The sequence below is a fragment of the Pristis pectinata genome, chromosome 6 (genome assembly GCF_009764475.1).
Source record: "Pristis pectinata isolate sPriPec2 chromosome 6, sPriPec2.1.pri, whole genome shotgun sequence".
Taxonomy (NCBI): domain Eukaryota; kingdom Metazoa; phylum Chordata; class Chondrichthyes; order Rhinopristiformes; family Pristidae; genus Pristis; species Pristis pectinata.
The window spans coordinates 58,875,384-58,897,064 of NC_067410.1; the positions used below are offsets into that span (position 1 = coordinate 58,875,384).

Sequence of the window (21,681 nt, forward strand, 5' to 3'; positions counted from 1 at the left end):
GAAGACTTATTTTTTATATCTCCAAAGGCTGAGAACATGAAGGAACAAAACTCCATATTTTTAACCAAGGAAGCAAGTGTGACTAGCAGTGGATAATAACTACCTGGTCTATAAAAGGGTACTTTAATTATTAAAGGGTATTAATTAAAAAAAACTTAACTTTATTTGGCAAGTTTAATGGCAATCAATGAGCATGAGTTCCTGGGAGTGAACATCACCAATAGCCTATCCTGGTCAAATCACGTAGATGCCACAGCCAAGGAAGCTCAACAGTGCCTCTACTTCCTCAGGAGGTTAAAGAAATTTGGTACATCCCCTTTGACACTCACCAACTTTTACCAACGCACCATAGAAAGCATCCTATCTGGATGCATCATGGCTTGGTACGGCAACTGCTCTGCCCAGGACAGCAAGAAACTGCAGAGAGCTGTGGACACAGCTCAGCACATCATGGAAACCAGCGTCCCCTCCTTGGACTCTGTCTTTACCTCTTGTTGCCTTGGTGAAGCAGCCAGCATAATCAAAGACCCCACCCACCAGGGTCATTCTCTCTTCTCTCCTCGTCCATCAGGTAGGAGCCTGAGGGGACGTACCACCAGGCTTAAGGACAGTTTCTATCCCACTGTGATAAGACTATTGAATGGTTCCCTTATATGAAGAGATGGACTCTGACCTCACAATCTACCTTGTTGTGACCTTGCACCTTATTGCACTGTACTTTCTCTGTAGTTGTGACACTTTACTCTGTACTGTTATTGTTTTTACCTGTACTACCTCAATGCATTCTGTACTAACTCAATGTAACGGCACTGTACAATGAATTGAACTGTACGATCGGCATGCAAGACATGTTTTTCACTGTACCTCGGTACAAGTGACAATGATAAAGCAATACCAATGTGCAGCAACTTCATGAAAATCTCAAAGTTAGAACATAAAACATTACAACACGGGAACAGGCCCTTCGACGCACAATATTGAGTCCAGCTAATTAAGCTAATGACACTGAATTAAACTAACCTCTTTTGCCCGCACACCGTCCATATCCCTCCATTCTCTGCATATTCATGTGCCTACCTAAGAGCCTTTTAAACACCTCTATTGTATTTGCCTCCACCACCATCCCTGATAGTGCATTCCAGTCACCCCCATGCTCTCTGTAAAGAAAAACTTTCCCCACACCTCTCCTTTGAGCTTTCACCCCTCTCACCTGAAATGCATGCCCTCCAGTATTAAACACTTTGACCCTGGGCAAAAGGTACCACCTGTCTAACTGCCTCTATTAATTTTATAAACTTCTATCGGGTCTCTTCTTCGTCTCTGCTGCTCCAGAGAAAGCAACTCTAGTTTGTCCAACCTTTCCTTACAGCACATGCCCTCGAATCCAGACAGCATTCTGGTAAACCTCTTCTGAACCCTCTCCAAAGTCTTCACATCTTTCCTATAATGGGCCAACCAGAACTGAATACAATACTCCAGATTTGGCCTAACCAGAGTTTTATAAAGCTGCAACATAACTTCTTGACTCCTGAGCATAGAAGTTAGGGTGTTGTGTTGTAGTTGTACAAGGTGTTGGTGAAGCCGCATTTGGAATGCTGTGTTCAGTTTTCGTCACCCTGCTACGGAAAGGACCCATTAAGCTGGAAAGAGTGCAGAGGAGATTTACAAGGATGTTGCCAGGACTCAAGGGACTGAGTTATGGAGAGGTTGATCAGGCTGGATGTTTTTCCATTGGAGCATAGGAGAACGAGGGATGATCTTATAGAGATGTCTCAAATTATGAGGTGCATTGATAGGGCGAATGTGCAGTCTTTTCTCAGGGTTGGGGATTCAAGAGCTAGAGGGCATTAGTTTAAGGTGACGGGAGAGATTTAATAGGAATCTGAGGGGCAATTTTTTCACCGAGAGAGTGGTTAGTATATGGAATGAGCTGCCAGAGGGAGTAGTTGAGGCAGGTACATTAACAACAGTTAAAAGGTACTTGGACAGGTACATGGATAGGTAAGGTTTAGAGGGATATGGGCCAAATGCGGGCAAATGGGACTAGCTTAGATGGGAACCTTGGTCGGCATGGACCACTTGAGCTGAAGGGCCTGTTTCCATGCTGTATGACTCTTGAACTCAGTACCTTGACTAATAAAGGCAAACACCCCATACACTTTCTTTACCACCCTATCAACTTGCGCAGCCACTTTCAGGGAGCTATGGACTTGGATCCCAACATCCCTCTGCACATCAACACAGTTAAGGGTCCTGCCATTAACTGTGCACTTGCCCTTTACATTAAATCTACCAGAGTTTAACACCTCTCACTTGGCCTGATTAAATTCCATTTGCCATTTCTCCACCCATATCTGCAATTGATCTATATCCCACTGTATCCTTTGACAATCTTCTAGACTATCCACAATGCCCCCAATCTTTGTGGCATCTGCAAACTTACTAACCTACCCATCCACTTTTTCATCCAAATCATTTATATATATCACGAACAGCAGAGGTCCCAACACCACTAGTCATGACCTCTAGACAGAATAAGACCCACCAATCACTATCCTGTCTTCTATGGGCAAGCCAATTCTGAATCCAAACAGCCAAGTCACCATGGATCCCATGCACTTTAATCTTCTGGGTGAGCCCATCATGAGGAGGCATATATAACAAAGTTAGCATAGCAAATCGGCTAACTACTTCATGAATTATAGTGAACTTCCTCCTCCTAAGGTTTTCATGCCGAATGCATCAGCCACAGCTTCTTAAGTTTTTCAGTGAATTCTGGACCAAATAATTAGTGTAAATTCGAAGTTTAAATCAATCGCAGCCACTGCCTGACTACTTGGCCACAAAAAAAAAGTTAGTCAACATTTCAGCATACATGGTGAAGCTCGTCTCCTGGCTGTAAATGTTAAGTTATTTGTAGACTACTTACTGGTCTGTTCCAGCTCCAAGGCTTGTTTCAATTGGTCTGGAATGCCCATTCCAGGAATACTGGATAGACTGTTTGGCTCAATGTCATCTGTGGAATTCCATCATAAATAAAAGTTTAGGATTTGTACAGAGTTTCATCTTCATGAACTATTACACTTAAAGGTTTAATTCCTTTGTGACCACTCTACATGGACAAGAGGCATTATAAACTAGAGCAGTTAATGGTTACTTTTTCCATGATGATTCAAAATGTAGAAGGGGCATTCAGAACCTGGAGTCTCTTTACCGGGAGCAGACAGAAATCCAATGAAAAAGACGGAAGGAGTGCACACACCTCCCAAACTGTGCCTCACCTGTTCTGTCACCTCCTGCCCCACCTGTGGCAGAGTTTGTGTCCCCCACATTGGTCTTACCAGTCACCTCAGAGCCCACAGACCAGGATATTCTCAGCCCTGTGAAACTGCCTAAGAGGCTGTAAACACCTTTTGTGTTGTCTGAATACCAGATGTAACTGGACAAATCAGATTCCAATCATATACAGAGCCACTTAGTGTGGAAAGACTCTGATACATTATTATATTATGCACTAATATTTCATCTTACACTGTAAATTAGAATACTAATGAGAACTGAAATTACATTATAGTCTGCCATTTATTACATTGTAAAACAGTGCATAATGTATTCTGACATTGCATATTCCTTACTTACCATACTCTCCCACAGCTTCATCCGACATCCCTGGAAGCAAGTTGAGATTGTAGCGATCTCTCATTTTATCTCCAGGTCTGTTTCTCGTCCAGAATTTGCTGTGAATGGAAGTCATAGGGAACTTCAGAGTTAGGGGAACAGACACTATGCTCTGCCGCAAAGACAGAGTCCCAAAGGTTGTGTTGCTTGCCTGGTGCTAGGGTTAAGGACATCACTCCTAGGCTGGAGAAGAATTTGGAGTGGGAGGTGGAGGATTCAGTGGACATGATCCACTTAGGCACTAACATAGCTGGAACTTGGAAGGAGGTTCTGTTGAGGGATTATGAGGAGCTGGGGGCAAAACTGAATAGTAGAACCACATGGGCAATAATCTCTGGATTATTATCTTGAGCCATGTGCAAAATGGTGAAGGATAAATAAGTATAGAAAAATAAATGCATGGCTCAAAGCTTAGCGTGGTAAAAGAAGAGTTCAGATTCATGGGACACTGGAACCAGTATCAGGGAATGAGAGAGTTGTTCCATTAGGATGGACTTCACCTCAATTGTGCTGTGACCAGTGTCTTGACGAATTGCAGAAATAGCGTTGTAGACAGAGCTTTAAAGTAAATAGGAGGGGGGAGGGCTCCAAGAACAGAAGGTTTAATAAATCAAGAGGAAATGAGAGAGCAGTGGCACAGGATAATGAGGGGGAAATTGATAAGCAATGTGCGACAGGCTGGGGCAGAAAATATGCAGCACAGAGCAAATCCATTAGAAAAAACTTTAAAAAAAATCAAAGCTTAACAGACTTTACTTGAATGCATGTAGCATTTACAATAAGATAGATAAGCTGACACCACAGAGAGCAACAAATGATTAAAAAGCTTTAAAGTAGACGTGGTTGCAGGGTGGCCAGGACTGGGTGCTCAGTATTCTAGGTTATATGATGTTCCAAAACAACAGGCCAAAAGGGAAAGGAGGCGAGCTAGTATTGTTAATCAAGAACGATATCAGAGGGGCATTGCATCATGTTATAGAGGCAGTGGGTAGTAATGAAGGATTGGTTTGGGTTGAAATCATGAATAGCACTGGAAAGAAGACACGGGTGGGAGTAGTCTACAGGCCCTACAAATGTGACCTTCTAGGGTATATTTGAAGGGAACTACAATTGTCATGGGTGCTTTTAATCTACTTATTGATTGGACATACCAAATTGGCAAGGGTATCTTAGAAGAAAAATTTGTGGAGTGTGTCTCAGGGATTGCTTCGTAAAACAGTATGTTACAGAACCTAGCTGGGAACAGGCTATTTTAGATTTAGTTAAGAGTAATTAGGAAGGATTAATAAGAAATCTTGTGGTTAAAGATCCCCTGGGAGATATAGACCAGATAGAATACCAGATGCAATCTGAGGGTGAACACCACTGCACCATAACTACTGTCTTCCACTTTATTAAGGGCATTTATAGAGGTATGAAGGAGGAGTTGTCTAAGGTGGACTAGGAAAATATAATGAGAGACGTCAGTGGATGAGCAGTGCAGATATTCAAACAGCTGGTCCATAATGCTCAGCAGGAACTTATCCCAATTAGAGGGATACCATAAGAAAGAGGCACAATCTGTGGTTAACAAAGGAGGTCAAGGATAACACTAAATTTAAAAAGTAGGGCATGCAAAGTGGCGAGGGCTGGGGGTTGGCCAGAGGACCAGCAGTGAGTGACTATAAAACTCAAAAGAATAGAGAAAACTGATTTTGAGGGAAAACTTGCATATAACATAAAAGCAAACAGTAAGTGTTTCTATGGATATATAAATAGGAAGGCGGCGGCCAAGGTAAGCCCGGGATTTCTAAAGAACGAAGCTGGTGAATTAATAACAGGAAACAAAGAAATGGCAGTTATTTTTTGCATCAGTCTTCACCATAAAGGACTCTGCAAATATCCCTAGGGTAACAGTTGTGCTAATTTCAAGTAACAGGGAGGAACCTGTAAAAATTCCAATCATGAGGGATAAAGTATTAGAGAAACTCACAGGGCTAGAGGCGGACAAATCACTAGGACCCAGTAGCCTGCGTCCTTAAAAGAAGTGGCTGCAGCGACAATAGCTGAATTTATTCAAAACCTCCTAAATTCCAGGAGGGCACCAGAAGACTGGAAAATAATCAATGTGAGTCTCTTGTTCAAAAAGGAATAAAGATAGAAGGTGGAGAACTATAGGCCAGTTAGTTTAACATTTAATATTATGATTCTAGAGTCAATAACTAATCATTTAGGAAAGCTGAATATAATCAAACCTAGTCAACATGTTTTTATGAAAGATAAATCATGTTTGACATATTTGAAGATGCGACAAGGAGAGTGACTGTGCAGAATCAGAGTCACTGCTCTGAAAGGACATTGTCAATAATAAGTTAAAGGAATGAATTAAATCCAACCTATTTTCATTTCAGTCTGGTAATTATAAAAGATTTTGATAGCTTTCAGAGAGGGAGGAAGTGGGAGACTCGAAGCATATTTTCCCCCCCAATTCTCTATGGCTATTAGCATTTTGCTGGAGGACCAGATACTACAAAGATAACCCATTATTTAAAAAGGAACTAAGGGTGAACAGATAAAATATTAACTCTGCCCGATCTGCTGAGTAATTCCAGCATTTTTTATTTTTATTATAGACAGAGTATTTACTGGTCTGTCAGCAATTTATTGTTAGGTAATTGAGGGACAGAAAAAAATCAGCATTTAAAGGCTAATCAATGGAAGGTCATGCCTGACCGGCTTGAATATTGAATATTGAATATTGAAGAAGCAAGATTGATGAAGTTTGTAGTTTTGATGTCTACATTGATGTTAGCAAAGTGTCTTAGAAAGTCCAAACGAGGCAGGTTGATCAGCCCATGGGATCCAAGAGAAAGGTGCAAGTTGAATCCGTAGATATCTCAAGCTAAGGGAAACAGCAGATGAGTTTAAGTGACCTTTTTGTTTGTTGTGAGTTTGTAGTGACAGTGCGGTTGGTAGAGAGGAAAACATGTTTTAGGTTGTAGGATGATATCAGGTACGTGATACACTGGCAAAACAGAATTTAATCCAGGAATGTCGGATGGACATGGTAGGCAGAAGGATCTGTTTCTGTGTTGTATGACTCTATGAAGTGAGACAATACCTTTGGGAAGATAAACAAGCCAGAATAAATGGTAGGATCCTGAGTGCAGAAGAAATGATAGATCTTGGAATGCATTGCATCAAATCCCTTAGGGTAGCAATACAAACGGAGTTTTAAGGGATATTTGCCTTTACCAGCCAATACAAAGATTAGAAGATCAATATGACCACACCAGAACTGTATAAAACACCATTGGTGCCACAGCTGGAGTACATTTACTGGCATTACATTCCAGGAAGGATGCGAGAGCAGTAGAGTGCATGATGCCAGAGATGGAGAAGTTTTCTTATGGATCGTTGGTTTGCTGGGCTGGGGGAAGCTGAAGGAAAATTGAAGTGTAAAATTATGAGACCTCAATGTGCTGAAGAGAATGACCTATTTCGGATAGCAGAGGCCAATAATTTGGGAACACAGATTTGAGATGTTGTGGAAAGATTAGAGGAACAATATTTTCATTCAAATTGTGGTAGAGATCTGGAACTCACTGGCTGAAAGGGGTGGCAGCAGAAATCTGTGCTGTATTTAGAAACCACCTGTAGTGTTTCAGCCTCCAGTTTATGAACCAAGAACTGTGAAGTGGAGCTAATCCGAATAACTCTTACTTTGGCCAGTATGGATGTTATGGGCCAATGGCCTCCTTCCTAGCTGTGAACTTCTAGGATTTCTCTGCATGATACATCTATGAAAATCATGAGTTTCCCTGATTTTTTTCCCCCCAGTTTGTGTACCTGGTATGGTCATTGGATCCTGAACAAAGTATGTGTCCAAGTGGGTGCCAGGCAAGGCTCCAGATCATCCCTTCATGAGCCATCTCCATTCCTCCAACCTCCTTCTCCACACTGCAATCAGATACATCCATAAACAAAATCAGATCAGTTATGGTACAACAGTAGAATGTTAATCAGAGCAGCATAAAAATACAGGTCTTCATCAAGTCTTGCACACAACGTGGACTGAAGCGATATTGGCTGTGAGAGCAGAACTTGTCTTCTTGTGGGTTGATGTGGAATTGGTTAGTGTATTCAGATGCAGGCTAGAAAAATTATACATGGTCCTGTTTTTCACTGTACAAGTCAAAAGGACAGAAAAACAATTCAGAGAGCCTTTATTCTGAATGTTATTTGTTACATGTCACACTTACGGATGTTACTCACCCAACATGCCAGAAGAGCAAAGAGCCGTCAGATCCCCCACTGGCAAACAATCCCTCATGCACTGGATGCCAAGCCACAGCTGTACACAGACAGAAGTCAGGAGTTAAAAGTGGACACAGACTTAAATCACTATATAATATGTTTCTGCTGAATTGTACTGTAAGATTTTGGGGGATTTTTTGCTTTCTTTTATTGTATAAAGACAAGTAAATATGATTTTAAAAAAAAAGACACCTCTATACTTAAAAGTGTCTCCTTATTAGGCCACTGTATAAAACTGAGCAGATCATTTCAATCTGCATATCAGTCAGCTGACAGCCAATAAACAAATTATAAACATCATGTTGCTTTTTGATATGGTTTTTTCTCTTTAAGGTGCAAACCTTAAGACTGAGATGGACAAATTCATCCTAATAATTTGTTAAGATATAAATTAGCTCAATGTTAATACTTGACAGGAAAGGAGTTTTAAGACATAAGAGCCATTTCACTTTTGTTCAATTTCCTGTGAAATCAAATAAGGAGATGTCAGTCAAGAGAATCGTGTCTGACTATACATCAGCAAATTGCATGGATTAATGAGTGTACAAAATATGTTCAGAAGAGAAGCTCAAATCCTTGCTGTCTGATTTTATCTTTAATTAAGTTCTTACATAAATGCACTATTAGTAATAAAAACAAAGTCTAGAAATACTCAGCAGGTATTTATTTTAATGGAGAAAGAAACAAAAGCTAACGCTTCAAGTCGTTGACCTTTCTACTGACTGTTTCTCTTTCCACAGATGCAGCCTGCCCTGCTTATTATTTCCTGGATTTTCTGTTTTTTTTCCAGATTTCCAGCAACTGCATTTTACTTTATTTTTGTGAAATACAAGTAACTTGTGGTGCCCTTGAGTATTTTTGTGTTATATTACCAGTAAGTAAATGTATTAGTTTTAACTTGAACATAATGGTCTAATCACATATTAGTTACCATCACTAATAGTCGACAGATTACCATGGGCAATCCACAGGTTTTCTGATACAATGTACAGGAGCTGATAGGTGTTTACTAATCCCATGGGATGCTCAGCATAAATTCCAGTACCCTGGAGACTTTTCTTATCTATGTCTCTCTTGAGCACAGCACCCAAGTATCAAAAGAAAGTTCAGATAGAAAGTTACATCTGCAGATACTGGAACAAGAAAATTCCTATCTATTGTAGAAATTTACAAAATGCTGTGGTAAAGAGTAATTTACAAAATTAGTCTTTCTTAATTAACTCAGGATTGTACTTATTTTTAGCTCTGCAAATTGTCGGTAAACATCAGATCAAAACAAGAACATTCTTAAGAACATACAGGTTACTCCATTACATGCATGACAAGGTGGACCCTGGGATTTTCCTGCATGAAGCAAAAAAATCAAAAGGGAATACCCGACTGACTGCACTGATACATTGATCAAATAAATTCTAGTTAAAGTTTGGTTGGGATTATACACTGATAAAACACTGTAGTAAACTTTTGGGATTTTTATTTCTGTGTTTATTTCACTGCAACATTACAATCATTAAGCTTTGCTGTTTAGTATAAACAGGAAGAACCTGCCCTAGTCCTGGTTAACTCTGTAGGGTTGATTAGCATGAAACTTAGATCAGTTAATGCTTTTATTTGAAACACTGCAGCAAGCATTTGTCACTGTACTTAATCCTTTATGTGACAATGAGATGGAATTTAAAGTCTCCTTTAACAGAGTATCAAGGGCAGACAATTCTCTTCCATCCAAACTGCTGAGTTTGATAGCTGTGGGTAAGTGGAAAGGAGAAATAACAAGATGTGCAGACATCTAATAAAACCAATGAAAAACCAACCAAGCAAGACATCAATGGAATACACATTGGATTCGACACACCAAATTGGACACAAAAATATGCTCCCAACCTAAATATCAATACCATAGGTTCTTCTGTAGAATTGAAAAGGAAAAAAATAAAACTTAAACCAGGTAATCATTGACAAGGGAAGGCAGAATTGTGGCTGAGTTATTGGACTAATGTCCATGGACTTGCACTGTTGATCTGGAGACACAAGCTTGAATCCCACCAAGGCAACTTTGAAAGGTGCATTTCATTAATGGTGACCATTAAACCACAAGACTGTTCCAAAAAACCATCTGGTTCACTAGTGTCCTAAAGGGAAGGAAAAAGGTCATCTTTATCCAGTTTGGCCTAGGATACAACTCCATTAGGGATGGGGCAAATAAGTGGTGGCATTGCCAATAACACCCACATTTAAATGAAATAATAAATAAAAATAAAATCCTGTGAAAACTATGAAAGAAATATAACTTTTGATAAACATGCTGACTTAGAGACAAGCCACTGTGCATGGGGCAAAAAGAAGTTCCAAATTTCCATCATCTTCAGCTTCTAGTAAAGTTTCCTAATTTCATTCTTTATGATGTATAAACACAGATCCCTATGTCACTTTGACCCTACAATATTTATAGCATTTCACCACCCTGAAAACTTAGGCTCAGTGTTGATCTCGCCTTTGTCTTCAATTACCCACTGTTGTTCCTATTTGCTTAATAACTCCTTGTAACAATGCTTCCATCTATACTCCATGGCCAACAACCTTGAGACAGGATACCCTGAGGCCCTCTTCATTATTGCAGGTGACTTCAACCAGGCCAACTTCAAAAGTGTGTTGCCAAAGTACTACCAGCACATCTCCTGTCCCACCATGGCTATACAACCATCAAAGATGCCTTCCGAGCCACCCCTTGCCTTCACTTTGGTAAATCTGACCACCAGGCTGTGCTCCTCCTCCCTGCATAAAAACAGAAACTGAAACAAGAGGATCCAGTACAGAGAGTCATGCAGTGCTGGTCTGAGGAAATAGATGAGCTTCTACGCAACTGCTTTGAGTCAGTGGACTGGTCCATGTTCAACGACTCAGCTGCCAGCCTTGACGAGTATGTCACCACCATCACAGACTTTATCAGCAAGTATGTTGAGGACTGTGTACCGAAGAGGATAATACGGGTGTTCCCAAACCGGAAACCATGGATGAACCAGGAGATCCACTCCTTACTGAAGTCACAGACTGCTGCATACAAATCTGGTGACCCTGACCTTTACAAGAAATCGAGCTATGACCTCCGGAAAGCTATCAGGAATGCCAAGAAACAATACTGGTTCAAAATAGAGTCCCAGACCAGCCGTCAATTGTGGCAGGGCTTACACATTATAATGGGCTAGAAAATGAAGTCGGGCAGCATAGTTAACAACAGCACATCCCTTCCTGATGAGCTTAACGTATTCTACGTGTGTTTTGAACAGAAGGGAAGTGGATTGTCACCACCCACCCTGACAGCCCCCAATGCAACTGAACCCGTGGTCACCTTCGAGGACTCAAGATCAGTCTTCCGGAGAGTGAATCTGAGGAAAGCATATGGCCCAGATGGTGTCCCTGGCCGTGCTCAGATATTGTGCTGATCATCTGGTGGGGATATTTGCAGACATATTTAACCTCTCCCTGCTTCAATCTGAGGTTCCCAACTGGTTTAAGAAGACCACTATCATCCTGGCACCAAAGTAAAACACGGCAACATGCCTTAATGACTACCGACCAGTGGCTCTGACATCCACCATCATGAAGTGCTTTGAGAGGCTGGTCATGGCACACATTAACTCCAGCCTCCCAGACAACCTCGACCCACTGCAATTCACCTACTGCCGTAACAGGTCTACAGTGGACGCCATCTCCCTGGCCCTACACTCATTTCTGGAGTATCTGGACAGTAAAGACACCTACGTTAGACTATTGTTTATTGACGACAGCTCTGACTTCAATAATATAATTCCAAGTCAACTCATCACCAAACTCCGAGACCTGGGGCTCAACACCACTCTCCGTAACTGGATCCTTGACTTTCTGACCAACAGACCGCAATCAGTGAGGAGAGGCAGCAACACGTCCAGCACGATTATTCTCAACACTGGTGCCACATGACTTAGTTCTGAATCACTTGGATCTGGACCTGACTGCATTTCAATAAATTTGTTGCCTCCTTGAATTCTAGACGATGAAAATTTAGGATTTTGCCTGACTGCAGGAGAAGTCTGTGCTCCAAATGTCCAGAGATTTTGGTAAAGGCAATGATTACTGACCTGTAGCCTCCTTTTTGTGTCCTCTGAAGACTTGTAGCTCCTCCTTCAAGTTACGAATGTCGAACATTTTACAGAGGTGGTCACGCGATGCTGTGAGAAGCCAGTTCCCATTCTGATTCCATTTAACTTCCATCACTGTGTTCTTGTGAGCATGACTGGGAAGAAATGTCACAATCAATGAAGTATGAACTACTGAAACACCAACAGAGATCTAGCACTGCAAAGCACAGTGAATTTAAACATTATTTCAAACGATTCACTGTTATAAATATCAACATTTTTTTTCCATTTACGGGATGTGGACATCATTGGTAAGGCTGGCCTTTGTCCATTCCTAAGGTGGCAGTTAGGAATCAACTATATTTATGGGGTTGGACTGGGTAAAGATGTTAGAATTTCTTCCCTGGAGACTTTTAGTGAACCATTTTAGTTTTTCTAACAATGCAGCAATCTTCTTCCATACGGTAGAGCTAAAGGTTTATAGCACCTAGGGAAGTCACTCCATTCTTTAAAGGAGCAATACTAAAATAATCTCACTGTCCTGCTTTTATCCAATAACCCTTGCAATTACTCTAGCTTCTAAGAAGTGTCTAATTGTTGGATATAATTATCTTTGCTCCAACCAAAAATTGCACTGTGAATAAAAGCATTCCACACTTCAATGAAAAGAAATTCTGTCTAATATCTTTTCTCACTGTGTTATGTTTTTAAGTTGTGGTTCGCAACCACAAGAGAAAACAAAATTTCCCCACTTACTCTATGGAATTCTAAAATGTAAACAAAATCTACAATTAAATCTCCTCCCTCTTTTTTTTAAATGTTTTACTGGTCCAGCATCTCAACCCTCTCCTTATAAGGTTACCATCCTAGGGAATCTCTGGTGTCAGATGCCCTTTAAACTGAGTGCTCAAAACTGCAAGATTATTTAAAATTAATCTCTGCTGTCTATGAAGTTGTTATCGCTGTACTGCAGTTATCTGCACAACTACTTATACACCACAAAATCCTACACTTGAACACAGATAGCTGCCTTTTCCTGGCATCATGCCCCTTTATCTACACCCATGTATAGATAACAGTGTGTCAGGCTTCCCTGTTACTATCCGAGGGATTGTACTATCTGTCCACGATCCTCCAATTCAAGTTACATATTCACTGCATTCCTTGATATACATCCTTTTTCATGCCCAGCATTTAATTCCTATGTAGAATCTAACAAAATCTGCAATCTGTTAAGCCTTCTCTCAGACACTTCATCGCTTACAAAGCCTCAACTCCTCTATTCTTTGCTGACAGTTCCCAGAGCTCTGGTCTCTCCTTTTGCAACAAACACTGGACCTGACAGTACAACAGGCACCATATATTGCACCCAGTTCCTGTAGCAACCAATACCACAGTAAAGGCTAAAAATAATATAGGATGTTGCTAATTTGGAATACTTTTTATACCGGCTCCCCAGGGAAGAAATTACAAATACTTAGTGACTATAATGAGCTTCGACAGTGATCAGAACCTAAATTATGACTGATTTGAAACTTTCCTTTTCAATTGAGAATTCAGTAACTCTGGTCCACCCAATAAAACCAATCAACAAAAAGTACTTTGGTCTCTGGACCACAACAGGTCAGAGCTTAACAATACAGGATCCATTAAAATGAATTGGTATTTACCTTAGTCTGGATCTCAAATTTTGCTGGTTGAGACTCCAAGAAATTGAAACTTTAAATTCCTCTCAATGAAAATACTTCTTCTCTGCTAGCCTTCTAGCTGAGTTAATCCCACCAGTTTGAGTGGTCCAGAGAGAACTAATATTGTAAACATTATTTACATTGAAACTATCATGACTTACAGTGTTGCAAGACTCTGTCCCGTCTTAGGATCCCAGAATTTGATTGGCTGTTGGCTGTCTTTACTTCCAGATACAACCAATCCCTTGGTGGGATGCCAGTCTACACACTTCACATCGGCACCATGTCCTAGTGGGAGCACAAACACAAACAAGCATTATTCAAAGCAAACTACTCTATAATCTTATTAAATTGCACTTTGAATTCAGTCATCAATCAATCCATATGATTAGAAATTAACCAATTCCTGCCAAGTCACTTATTAAACCCCAAAATAACTCATCCTTTGTACTTCAGCAACCTACTTTAACCTCAGCAATGGACAGCTCCGCTACGTAAACAATGCATTCAACTAAGGCACAACATGCAGTAGCCTATGTTCCTACTCAGAGTAAGCAACTTTACCCTTTCCTCTCAGCAATGTAGATAACTAATCCACAGCAATGTAGATAGCTAATTCATAGAAATGTAGATAATCCACAGCAATGCAAAGACGCAGTAACCTGGCTCAGGAAATAACCCCATCTTTCACCAACATATAACCACACCACAAACATCCAACTGAGTTCACTGAACTCATCAAAAACTAGGTAACAGAGCTATTCACCAAATTCACTTAGAAATCAGAGTGCCGCAAAGAAGTCCTAACTCATTCATCCAACAGTTACTTAAAGTTGCAGACGCAACAACAAGAAAGTAATGCAGGTGTAAAAGATAACTGGGAATAAAAGGGTTAATGACTGCCCATTTGGTCCATTTAAATAGACCAAAATGGTCTATGAATGAATGGTTCACTGGTGAAAAATCAGTTAGTTCCATACCAGATTTGGGAACAAATATTTCACAAATCTCATTTCATGTTTGAGCTGCTCATCTCGTCAAATTCAAGCCAGTCTGTGAGCGTGGCACAGACCTCAGTGACAAAATATTGCGTTACCTTTCTGATTTCACCATTGCCTCTGTGTGACTCTACTGTACCTTTCAAGCACTGTGAATCAGTTAATACTTTCACCAGCTCAATAAGGGCAACAGCATTATCTGATCGACTCACAACAGGAATTCAGCACTAGGACATTTGCTTATGCTCAAACTAATGAGCAAAATATTGCTGTCCTCCCTTATTCCTGCAATGAATTGCACATTTGTACATTGATTCCAATAAACCAAGGGCTTCCAACCCAACTTTGGTCTTTCCAGCATCGTGCTCCCTGGTCACCCAAGCTCCAGTATGTACAAAGCTCCAACTCCTGCAGATTTGGAGCACTGACATTTAATCACCTTCTATAGCCCAATTACATAGCAAGCTCTCCTGCCTCAACCCCCACACTTTAGGGAAGTTGAATGAGATATAAACACTGTTCAGAATTATCTCATCTGCTCTTCTTTGAGTACAGAACCTTTACTATCCACCTGAGAGCAGATGGAGCCTTGGTAATAACATCTCATCTGAAAGACAGCACCCCCAAACAGTAGACCACTCCCTCAGTACTGCACTGGAGAACCAGCCTTGATTAAATTCCTGTGGATGGACTTGAACCTAGAGCCTTCTAATTCAGAAGACAACTGATTCATTGCTACAAGGTTGTGAATCGCTTTCCAACATCTACAACTGTTGTTGTTACGACACAAATCACAATATAAATGTTTTCATTATCTTTATTCCTAATCTAGTGCAAAGATGGATCATTTAATTAACAGCATACTTCACTACAACCCTCCTTTGGCAGAGAAAAACTTATTGGATAGGAATGGTGGACTTAGAATGCAAGAAAGTTCATTGCAGGATAGATACTTATGGAGTTAATTCTGTACAATGACATGGCAACTGGAAGAACAACCATCAATGGTGCAGCAGTGGGAGGTGATGGCAGTCGCGTGCAGGGATCGCAAAGCTACTTAGAAAGGCTCTATGTTGCCTCATATTTGGCTCATGCTGAAAGCAGTTCTATGCTTTCCCCAAGATTAAGCTTACTACAATTCCCAATAAAAACACATGGCTTAATGATTTGGGTGGGCTTTAATTAAAGAAATTATCCCTGATGCAAGACTTCTGAGGAGAACAAGAAATCAAGCTAGGCTTTGTAGAACTGAGGAACAGTTCCAAGGTAATGATTCATTGACCTCTCTGTGTGAAGAGCCTGCATAAATTTTAAAGCTTCACATTTTGTTCTTAAAACAGATGATATACTAAATTAATAAGAATTTATTTTTAATGTGTTGAATGCAAGTTGAGACGTTTTAATAAGTGATATTTTCTGCAACTAAGTGCCATTAAATAATGTTTTTATGATGTAATTGGTTGAAATGGAGTAAAAGATAGTAATGCTTTAGTTATACACATACACAAACTACATACTTATAGTGCACCAAGGGGTAAATTTTATACCTCTGATACTTCCCTTCCTCTAGACCCAAGGCATAGGTTAGTGACTAATATCCATTACAAACACGCAGACTCCACATCTATCTTGATCACACTTCCTTCCTGTCTACTTTGGCTCTGTCCTACTTGTTTTGATGAGATTTCCCACATCAGTGCATCTGAGATGCCTTCCTTTTTCTTTAACCATGGCTTCCTCTCCATTACAGTTGACAGGGCTCTCAACCGCATCTGAACCACTTCCTGCACCACCTCTTCTCCCATCCACAGCTGGAATAGGGCTTTCCTTGTCCTTGCATTCCATCCACACCCCCAGCTTCCATATTCAACAGATCATCTTCGTAACTTCCACCATCTTCAACAAGATGCCAACACCAGACACATCTTTCCTTCCCCTCCCAGAGTTCCAAATGGACAAGTCCCTCCACAACCACTTGGTTAACTATCCACTTCCCTTATCATGGCATCTTGCAACTGCAAGAGGGTATCACCTCTTTTTTTCTCTTCCTTCCCTAGCTTCTGGGGATCCAAACATTACTTCCAGTTGAAGCAACAATTTACTTGCACCTTTTCCAATCTAGTATACTGCATTTGGTGCTCACGACACAGTCCCTCTACAATGGAGAAACCAAACACAGATTGGGTGATGGCTTTGCAGAGCACCTCCGTTCAATCTGCAAGGGTGATCCTGAGCTTCCAGTTCCCTGTCACTTTAATTCTCCACCCCAGTCTGACCTCTGTCTTGGGCTTTTCCAATGAAGCCCAATGTAAACTCAAGGAACCCCATCTCATCTTCCATCCAGACACATTGCCGCCCTCAGGACTCAAAATTGAATTCATCAATTGCAAATAATATCCAGTATGCATCAGAACTGTTTAGTTCTAATGTCAATGAAAAGCAAAAATTGCAGATTCTGAAAACCTGAAAAACATAAAAGCAGGGTCATTGATCTGAAACATTAACTCTGTTATTTTTCTCTCTCCACAGATGCTGCCCGACCTGCTGGCTATCTCCAGCATTTTCTATTTTAATTAAATTCTGGGGAAGATCATCAATCTACAGTGTTATCTCAATTATTCTCTCTCCACAGATGCTGCCTGACCTGCTGGTTATTTCCAGCATTCTCTATTGTTTCAATTTTCCAGCAACTGCTATGCTCTGTATCTCTCAGTACTAATGATTTTTATTTCTCTCTTTCCTCCATCTCATTCATCGCCCTCTATTTGCGCATCCTCTGGATCGATCAGCTGTGATTAACCAGCTTTCACCAACCTCCCTCAGTCAGCACCAACCCTAGTTGTGTCATTTAGTCACTGTTGGTCTCCACCCTAACACAGCCATTTCCTTTTCTTGCTCCACCCCTCCCCCTTATCAACAACTTAAAACATACTTGTTTTTCAACTTTTCCACGTTCTGATGGTAGGTCTTCAGCTTGAAACATTAAACCCAGTTTTCTCTCCTGACCTGTTGAATATTTCCAGCATTTTCTGTTTTTATTTGAGATTTCTGTTACCTGCAGCTTTTCAGTGTGTAATTTTCATGTTTAACTTGCAGGGCAAGGAAAAAACAGGACAATCATCCATGAGGCAAGGTAAGGATTACCTGCTGTGCAATTTATTCGGGTTTTACAGGAAGTTAATGTATTACTTTTGCCTTTATTTTTATTAACATGATCACTTGGTTATTTACATTACTTTAGGAATCTCTTTTGCACTCAGAACCAGGTTAATATACTGGAACAAAAGAAACATCATCAACCTGAAGCAACACACAAAGGAGCTGGAGGAACTTAGTGGGTCATGCAGCATCGATATAGGGAAATCGACAGTCGACATTTCAGGCTGAGGCCCTTCATCAGTCCAGAAGAAGAGTCTTGGACCAGAACATCGACTGTCCATTTCCCTCCATAGATGCTGACTACCTAACCTGCTGAGTTCCTCCAGCTCCTTTGTGTGTTCTTCCAGATTTCCAGCATCCGTAGTCTCTCGTGTCTTCATCAATCTGAAACAAACTGTTTCTCACTCTCCATAGATGCTGTCTGACCTGCTGAGTATTTCTAGCATTTTCTGTTTTTATATCTATATACCAGTGATGAGTGTATCAATAAAATTATTTCATTTTGTGTGCAAATGTGTATGTACTAGAAGAATCCAACACACGGTGTTCATCATCTCTTCTTCCTTCTCTCTCTCTCTCACTCAAGGCACAAGAAATTAAAATACAACTTTCCTAATGGTCAATTTTGTTTAAAATGAAACTAGTACGTAGAAAGCTAACAGATACTAAACTCACAACTGATTTTCCAGTTTTCCTCATTCTCTCACAATAGCCCTCGCTTGTAAAACAAGCCAACAGTACTCATTTCCTCAATGATGCTTTTGAAATTTCTTCTTCAGCTTCTCCTCAAATAGCCTCTAAAAGCCGGACTGGTAGTATTTCAAAAGACCTGGGACAGATTCTTTAATAAATGCAATGGGCAAGGTTTTAACCAATTTGGAAAGGGGGGCGAGGGGAGTATCAGAAAGGAAAAAACAAGATGCATTAATAAATTAAATTGTATGGCATTAGGTAGAATCAGATTTAGAAAGAATGTCTAAGATAACTTTATAGTGCATGCAAATAAATGAGGTGCAGGCACTAATAGCTACAATGGAATGTTCTGATAACAGAAAACTTTCTTAGAAAAAACGACAAAACTGGCTACAAGTTCAGTCTGGATGAAAGGTCTCAATTCAAAACGTCGACTGTCCACTTCCCTCCATAGATGCTGACTTGCTGAGTTCCTCCATCATTTTATGTGTGGCTACTAAATATTCTTGGACAAGAAATCCTCATGCACAAAGAGAAAAATAGGAAAAGGGAGAGGCAGCAGAAGTAGAGTACTGTAGTACACTACAGCATTATTTGCAAGGGCTAGGGGCACAGAATTACCACGGATAATAGGAAGTGCTGCTGGCAACAATGTGAAAGCTGCAATGGCATATCCATGGAGAGGTTGACCGCTGTATAACAGCATCTAGGAATGCTTCAGCTTGTCAAAACAAACTGAAACATGAGAGCATTCTGTCCCCCAGGTTCACACCCTGGACCTTAACTTCAAGATAAAGAAATTTTGGGTTAAAAATTTTGAGGTGGTGACATTGGAGACACTGTAGATCTGGGTAATAATATTGTACAGTGCAGAGAGGTTAAAGAATTTTGGAAGTGTTCAGGAGAACTTTCTTAATTAGTATGTTCCCAGCCCAATGAGAAAGGAAGCTTTTCTGAATCTCTGGTTTTGGGAAGTAAGGTAACTCAAGGATTACAAATGTCAGAATGGGAACATTTAGGGAACATGGTTTTTCTATAATAAGGTTTGGATTAACTATGGAAAAAGGTTAGTGCAATCTAGGATAAGAATACTTAACTGGTGAAAGCCGCTTTCAGTGTGCTGAAAACTTATCTGGCTAGGGTAAAATAACATCAAAGATCGATAAGCAAACCTGAATGAGGAATGGATGACCTTTAAAGAAGAAATAGTTTGGTTAAACTTCAGCCAAGTTCCTACAGTGGGGAAAGGTAGGGGAGCCAGAGACAACATTTTCTAGATAATGAAAGAGATATAGAAAATATGATAGATGTCAGGTTGATGAATAGTCAAGAACCAGTATGGAAAGTTCAAAGTGAAAATGAAAAAGGAAATAAAAAGGACAAAGGGTTGACAGAGAGTAGACTGGCAGTTAATGTAAAAAGGAATTTAATATTTTTTGCTATGCATATAAATAGTAAATGAGAAGTAAGGGGAGAGGTGGTCAGTTACGGATCAAAAAGCAGACCTGTGAATGGATGTAAAGATCATGGAAGAGGTAATAAATGAGTACTTGCCAGCTTTTTCTACCACAGATACAGCTGCCAAAGTCACAGCGAGAAGAAATTATTGAGATACTGGATATAGTAAAAATTGAAAGAGAGAGGTACTAGAAAAACTGGCTGTACTAAGAGCAGACACGTCATCAGATCTGAATGCTAAGCTGCTGAGGGAAGGAAGAGTGGAAAATACATAGGTACAAGACAAAGGGTTGAAAATTTGAAAGTGTTATATCTTTATTCAAAAGCATTCAAAACCCACAACTACAGACCAGTCAGAGCTGTCAGAAACAATAAGATGGGTGAAATTAATAGCCAGTTGAGGAGGCATGATTAATACAGTCCACATCATATTGTTACATGTCAACTGTGTTTAACTAACATGTTTTTGGGTTAGGAAGCAGAAGGGTTAATGAAGCCATTCCTTTTCTATTTTTATATCTATATACCAGTGGTAAAGTGCCACACAATACACCTGTCAACAAAACCAAATCCCCTTAAATATAACAGGCAATGCCAGCAGGAATACAACATCGGCCAATTAGCCACGGGGTAAGAAACAAAGTCGTAGTCAAAGTTGTCTTTCATACCGGATGAAAGGAAACACTGATGTTCCACAGGACCGCCATTTATATTGATATAGTAATGGTTTGGATGTATGCAACAAAACTTCAAAATGTGCAGATGACATGGAACTTGGAAGTAAAGAGTATGGAGAATAATGACCATATCAGACAGGCAAGTTGGAGGAGTGGGCAGGTATGTGGCGTATAAAATTTAATGGAGAAAAGTGCAAAATGCCACATTTTAATAACAACAACAACAGACAATAAAAGCTGAAGAGTGCAAGTCAAAGATACCAGGCCATATGTACACGATGCTTTGGAGGTTGCCAAGACAAGTTAGGAAAGCCTAGTCTTCTCTAATGTTTTGGGAATGCATTTCATAATTCCATTTGGTATACATTACACCACTGGATTAGCAGGAAAAAAACTTGTCAAAAGACAAAATTATGTCTAAGAAATACAAAAGAAGTGAACACCCTACCAGTAACTGAATTCTCTTTAAATACATGGCACTATATATAGCCCTGTTGACCCAGTGGAAGTCTCCATTTATTCTTATTACATGAGGACTTTCTTAGACCAGACCAAAGGAAGCAGCAGCCAAAATGTAAAATAAGCAGGAAAAGTGAACACTTAGAAATAGGGACTAAATAAGTAAGCAGTCAGAGTGAAGTTCAATCTCATCTTCTGACTGGGAACATTACAATCTTCCACAGATAACAGTAAGCCCAGCAAATTCAGAAGATCAGCATTTCTAACCGTTGCATTTCGCATACTAGCATCTAGCATCCAGGATTTTTCTTTGGTAATTTCAGATAATCATTCTACTCCCCCACCCCCCTCAAGTCCAACTTTTTTTATGAAATCATCGGTGTACAAGGAAGGATTTCAGATGCAAAGTCTAGTACATTTTAGACACTGTGTTAGGGAATTTAAAGACATAGGCCAAAAT

General features: G+C 40.2%; 1 protein-coding gene across 3 annotated transcripts in view; it reads right to left on the minus strand.

Moving 5' to 3' along the window:
* Positions 1 to 21,681, minus strand: part of wdr33 (WD repeat domain 33) — a 121,676-nt gene that overhangs the window by 24,149 nt on the left and 75,846 nt on the right. For all 3 annotated transcript variants that reach the window (XM_052018147.1, XM_052018145.1, XM_052018146.1), the window contains exons 8-13: positions 13,939 to 14,065; positions 12,090 to 12,244; positions 7,933 to 8,011; positions 7,507 to 7,617; positions 3,640 to 3,737; positions 2,930 to 3,016 (exon numbers count right to left, since the gene is read on the minus strand). In XM_052018147.1, the coding sequence (XP_051874107.1) occupies positions 2,930 to 3,016; positions 3,640 to 3,737; positions 7,507 to 7,617; positions 7,933 to 8,011; positions 12,090 to 12,244; positions 13,939 to 14,065 (657 nt within the window). The remainder of the gene's footprint in view (positions 1 to 2,929; positions 3,017 to 3,639; positions 3,738 to 7,506; positions 7,618 to 7,932; positions 8,012 to 12,089; positions 12,245 to 13,938; positions 14,066 to 21,681) is intronic.